General features: G+C 32.0%; 1 protein-coding gene across 1 annotated transcript in view; it reads left to right on the forward strand.

Moving 5' to 3' along the window:
* The window catches only part of LOC113373521 (disintegrin and metalloproteinase domain-containing protein 10-like), a 184,009-nt gene extending 178,969 nt beyond the window's left edge, over positions 1–5,040 (forward strand). Inside the window, exons 5-13 of the mRNA XM_026613814.1 lie at positions 394–558; positions 811–1,191; positions 1,262–1,496; positions 1,693–1,849; positions 2,175–2,305; positions 2,558–2,799; positions 2,903–3,184; positions 3,343–3,535; positions 4,934–5,040. Coding sequence (XP_026469599.1) covers positions 394–558; positions 811–1,191; positions 1,262–1,496; positions 1,693–1,849; positions 2,175–2,305; positions 2,558–2,799; positions 2,903–3,184; positions 3,343–3,535; positions 4,934–5,040 — 1,893 coding nt within the window. The remainder of the gene's footprint in view (positions 1–393; positions 559–810; positions 1,192–1,261; positions 1,497–1,692; positions 1,850–2,174; positions 2,306–2,557; positions 2,800–2,902; positions 3,185–3,342; positions 3,536–4,933) is intronic.
* The last annotated feature ends 1,420 nt before the right edge of the window (positions 5,041–6,460 follow it).

The following is a 6,460-nucleotide window of genomic DNA, read 5'->3' on the forward strand; positions in this document are numbered from 1 at the left end:
TCACTTTTTAAATTTATATACCGACCAGTAAATTACAGATTATTTAATTGACTACCGTTCAAATTAATATTTATATCAGCATGAACTGCTTTAACCCATTCGTCTTGTTGTACGAGCCTGTTGACCACCAAGTATTTGCTTCACATGATATTTTTAGATTTACCATTTATTACCTACAAAAATATTCAACTATACTGGTGAAAAACAACAAATCACAACAACAAATTAGAATTCTGAATAATGTGACTCGTGTGATGACTATTGAAGCAAAATTCGTTACACTGCATGGCGATGTCGCCTTTACATGACGCTTATAGCGAAAGACATTTCTTAAGTCAGAGCGTTTTAGCCTTATTTATGTTGATTCAGAAATATACATTTATTTAATTTCAGCACAAGGATTACAGCAAAAAGGCAGAAGTTGATGAAAAGACTCGGGAGGAAATTTTGTCATTAATCGCTCACCATGTAACGGCTGTGAATTATATATATCGTGATACAAAATTCGACGGGCGAATAGAACATAGAAATATCAAATTTGAAGTCCAACGGATAAAGGTAAGATTATTATAATTTTGATGCATATGAAATATTTTTTCAATTAATTTTAACTAACGTTATAGCAACTACCAATTGGTATGTAGCAGTTAGTTCTATTCTTGGATATGATCAATATTTGTAAACATCTTGTTTATAAAGTTTGTTTGTATGATATATTCTACTTACTCCATTATCTTTTGAACGTTTCAGAATATTGTGAAAAAAAATTAAGATTAACCTATCTTTATAATTTAATGTTATTTTTTCCAGATCGATGATGATTCTGCATGTGGCTACCCTTTCGCAGGAGAACCTAATCAATTCTGCATGGAGAACATCGACGTGTCCAATTTTCTAAATCTTCATTCTTTAGGAAATCACGAAGACTTTTGCCTAGCCTACGTGTTCACCTACCGCGACTTCACTGGTGGCACCCTAGGCCTAGCTTGGGTAGCCTCGGCCAGTGGAGCCTCGGGGGGCATCTGTGAGAAATACAAGACATACACTGAAACAGTCGGAGGAATGTATCAATCGACAAAGAGGTCTTTGAACACGGGGATTATCACTTTTGTCAATTATAATAGTCGAGTGCCTCCGAAAGTGTCTCAACTTACACTAGCTCATGAGATCGGACATAATTTTGGATCACCGGTGAGAAATTTAGCAATTACAGAACATTAATAATATGCAAGCAATATTTGTACATGTTTCTCTTCCTCAGCATGATTACCCCCCGGAATGTCGTCCTGGTGGTGCCAATGGAAATTATATAATGTTTGCTAGTGCCACAAGTGGTGACCGACCAAACAATAGTAAGTTTTCAACGTGTTCCGTGGGCAACATCTCAAACGTTTTGGACGCCATCGAGGATAATAAGAAGAGAAATTGTTTCAAAGCATCTGCTGGTGCCTTCTGCGGAAATAAGATTGTGGAAGCTGGGGAAGAATGCGACTGCGGTGAGATACTATATTGGATTTTGAAATATATTTATACTTTAATGCTTTAACTTGACCCATAATATTTTAAAGTTCAATTTACGTAATAGAATGAATTAAATCTGAAGCAGATCTAAAATTATAATTCTTGGAGTTGTTTCTAAATCGCATCGTGAATAATATATCTAATTTGTATTGTATTATTTTTGCTATTAAGGATATGATGATGAGGAGTGCACTGATAAATGTTGTTATCCTCGAGTTGTCAGCGATATTGATAGATTAAAAAATAGTACCGCCAGTGGATGTAACAGGAGAGCAAATACACAATGCAGTCCAAGCCAAGGACCATGCTGCCTTAGTGATACATGCAGGTATGAAACAAATTCAATGATTTAAAATAATTTATGTAATGTGCAATAATACGTAGAAATATTGATGAATTTACTGATATGTTGCATATTAAAAATGAGTTGAATTCATTTAGCATGATTCATAAAAATCAAAATTGTGAAAAAGTCTTAATATTGATTTGCAGAATTTATAGAATTTTTTATCCTAAAAAATAATTATTGTTTGTGCTGATATAATTTTTTTAAATTTATTGAAATAGTTTATAACGAAAATATACACGTCCCAAGTTTAATTCTTTATTCAATGTAATGCTTGGTATATAATATTATATATCAATATATTTAGGTTTGTGCCGGCGTCTTTCCGAACAAAATGCAAATCAGAATCTGATTGTTCTTGGAGCTCAACTTGTAATGGTTTGTCACCAGAATGTCCAGCACCCAAACCGATGGCAAACAAGACACGTTGCAACAATGGTAATTAAATTTTAATTTACATTGAAATTATAAAAAAATTGCATTTTTACTTTATTATATCGCGCAATTGTACCAATTTTACATTGATAATTTGTTACATTTATTTTTACAAAAACAAACTTTACTTTTACATTTGAAGTCGTTGACATGTAATCAATATTTAATAACGTTATAAAAATTAAATTTTTAACAGAAATTCATCTATAAAAGCAGGCACATACATTCACTTGGTATTTACATCTTTTATTTCAGGTACCCAGTTGTGTATAAATGGAGAGTGTAGTGGTTCTATATGTCTTGAATGGAATTTAACAGAATGCTTTTTGACATCAAGTATCATTCCAAATATTGATAAGCGTAAACTATGTGAATTGGCATGTCAAAATGGAACAGATCCTGCAACATGCCGAAGTACAAGTGAATTTGCTCACCAAGTGGGCTTACCACCCGGTGGCATCAGTTTGCGTCCAGGTTCCCCTTGTGATAATTTTCAGGTAAAATTTATGTTTATTCCATATCATATTAGAGCAAGCTCTATTTTTTATTTAATATTTTGATCATTTATCATAACTTTCAAATTATAATTTACAATTTTAGGGTTACTGTGATGTTTTCTTAAAATGTCGTGCAGTGGATGCCGAAGGTCCATTAGTCAGATTGAAAAATATGCTTTTCAATAAACAAGTTTTACTCACATTAGCCCAGTGGGTAACTGAATATTGGTACTTTGTAGTCCTAATGGGGTTAGCATTTATTATAGTAATGGGTGTGTTCATCAAATGTTGCGCTGTCCACACTCCTAGTTCAAATCCTAAAAAGCCTCCTGCAAGACGAATTAGTGAAACACTGAGGAGGCCAATGAATACATTAAGAAGGATGGTAAGTTAAAAATAAAAATATATTTATTTTATATGAATATTTAAATTCTGGAAAGAGAAGTTTGTCTTTACGAAAAAATCTGAATTGCTAATGTAATGTTCTATTTTATTAGTTTTATCGTTGGTATAATATAATAATATAAATTTATCATTTATTAGCGGCATCAACAAGGAGGCGGAGGTCCTCGAAGTGTGCCTGTGAGTGGGCAGAGTGGTGACCGCAGCAGACCAGGAGGAAGGGGGAGAAGTAGGAGTAGGGGCGAAAGTAGCGGCGGTTCCAGGTCGCATCAACATAGTAGAGGTGCTCCTACGAGGGGCTACTCAGAAGGGCGGCCCCAGTATCATCCAAAAGGTTTGTTAAAGATATCTTTAAATTATGATTATGTTTTTGGATGGCTCGCTTACTAAAATATTAACAAAACTAGGTCGCATGTCTGAACATATGCTTAATAATACCTTCTTAAGTCATTGGGATGGCACCTCATTATTCATTCATTTTGATATGTCTGTTTTTTTTTCAAAATCATGTTATTGTTATGAGCTAAAACTATCTTCTTTTCATTTCGTTTCGTGTCAATCGGTAATCGTTGTCATTTGATGTTCTTAATTTTTGGATAAGTGCTTGCGGTGGCACATGCATGTCGATGTTGTCTGTGTCTAATAAATTAAAATATTATTTGTATAAGATCATATTATACAATCATAGCAATAGTTTTTTTGCGCTTTTTCGGAATAAATGGAAGAATGCTGGATTACTACACACAAAAGGATCATGCTTTCGGCTGTCCAAAATTTGAAGTCGTGTCATAGAATCTATTTTTAATTTGTTTAATATCAGTCCTTGAATAAAGTTCACAGATATAATCTACTTAATATTAACTATAATCGTAACTATCGTATTAAATATTTGGTGATAGAATATTGGAAAAAAGTACTACGAGATTTTCAATATTAAAAATTAAATAGACCATAAGTAGTTTTGCCTCCTTTGGCAAAAGCTGATTATTTAAAATTTGTATTGTCACAAAAAATAGGTTCTTAAATTAAAAACCGATATTTTTTACTAAAAACCAGTTTTTGCGTTTCACAATTATCTAAAAAAAGGTTTTTAAAAACCGACAAAACACTCCTATAAATTATATATGGCATATTCGTTATTAACATGATTACAAATGATATATTCGATAATAATGATTATTAAAATATAGTTAGTATATAATGTTTCGGGTCCTTGGTGTGTGAGCAAACAAATCAATGACTGCGTTTTCCTACCTTGTTTCTTTTTACCATTACCATTTCATTACTTTTATTAACATTTTCATTCATTTTTATGCATTTTCGTTTGGTTCCTGGTCTTGTATTTTGGCTTTCAGTTCCTGTATTCATTCTTCTCGCGTAAGTCATCAATCATCTACATTTTTCTTCTTCCTAGTAGTTTTCGGGAAATTAATATATAAATCATATTGGGGTTAATCCGAACAAAACTTACTAACTACAATGCGGTAATTATTTAATATCGTAAACTTTTATTTCGAAAACTCACTTTGATCCGCAAACTAAGTCTTGTGTAGAAATCCAGTTCAACGTCCCTATTGATTGGGCTGAATTTATGTTTCATTTACTTTATCGCATGGCTTAACAATGAATGTAGCATTAACAGAAGGCACGAGAGCACTTTTGTGGTTTGTGGTAATTGTACCGTCGTTTAAATCCCCGATTAAATGTAAATATCCGATGTTTCTGTTTGTAGCATCGTCGAGCCATCATGGCCACGGCCGTTCTAGTCATTCAGAACCTTATGCCGGTGCTTATGGCGACCAACGCAACGCATATAAAATGAGGCAGCATAAAGTCTGACAGTATTCTAATTTAATTCAAGCATATCAAATGCCAAACATTCAGCCCATGAACGAGGTCCACACAGTTTGCCAAAGTGACGGACTCGTCTTACAGCCGATATTTTCCAACGATTGTTATCAGTTTGCGAGTACATCTTTTCCAGACGTGGTTCCGGAATCGGAACTACAGATAAACACTAATTCTATATATTACACAGATCCTACTCTTCAGTTGGGTTCCATGCCTCATATGATTATGGGATATCAATCGCCAAATATCACATCTGCTCAGAAGCAGCCAACGGTTTTATATAAAGCGGTTTCGATGTTACAGTCACCAGAAAATTCGGCCGATAACTCACCAAATTCAAATTTCGCAGTTCGTTTTGACAAATCTGTACCAGTCCAACGGAAGCAGTCTCAATTGAAAATTATTATTATAGAAACTAATGGCTCTGAGACAAATATTACTGGTCATTTATCAAATACGAATGATCCTTCTGCTAGTGTTATCAGTGTTGAAAAAGATAAAACTGCCAAAATAATTTTAACGGAGCTGCCAAATATTTCTGTAGAATTACCAACCAAGACGACATGTGAAATGGTTATATGAATAGAGGTGAAGACAATTTACTATGTGGTTATCAAGTGAGAGTAAAATGTGTGGACTCTAAAATATATATTATGCATAAACTTCAGCAAGACTGGTTTGATCTGAATATAATCAAAAGTTTGTCAGTGATCAAAAACTATATATCATCATGTTTATGGAAAATATCCTTATAATTTATAAGTCTTTTAATCATAAGAAGTCATCTCATAAATAAGTCTATAGGCAATAATTTTTACAATTTTTACAAGTATTAACTTTGTGCATTTTATAAGCATTAATTTTTAAGAAGTAATATTTTGCAGTTAAGAATTTAATTTGTCTTAATTGCAACATTAGCTAATTTTTTAAAATTTTGTTATTCTAAGTTTTATTTACAATTGTAATTGTATGGAAAATGCATATCTCGAAAGTATATAAGTTTGATAAGTTTTAAAAATTTATTGATAAAAGCATTTACCTCATATTCGTATACATAAAAAAAAAAATAAAAACTAGAACGAAAACAAAGTTCATAATTTAAAAAATAGTTACTCATTCCGATTTCGATATTTTGAATTTGACTATTATTGAAAATATGTGTCATATATTTGTATACTATTTGTTTTTTAAATTCGTAATATAGTGGAAAGACTCATTTCAATTGATTTTTATAAAATACAATTATTAATATATAATATTTTATATGAATCAATCGTTCTATACCATATTAATTTTTATTTTATATAAAAAACAATTATTTGTAAAATTTCAAAATTATTACGTTATCAAAAATTCTCAGCTATTTTATACAAATGCCAAATATGAACAAATATTATAGTTATCATCA

Source organism: Ctenocephalides felis, unplaced genomic scaffold (genome assembly GCF_003426905.1).
Source record: "Ctenocephalides felis isolate EL2017-DRISC unplaced genomic scaffold, ASM342690v1 CF-g0.4_SCAFFOLD_01604, whole genome shotgun sequence".
NCBI classification, from domain to species: Eukaryota; Metazoa; Arthropoda; class Insecta; order Siphonaptera; family Pulicidae; genus Ctenocephalides; species Ctenocephalides felis.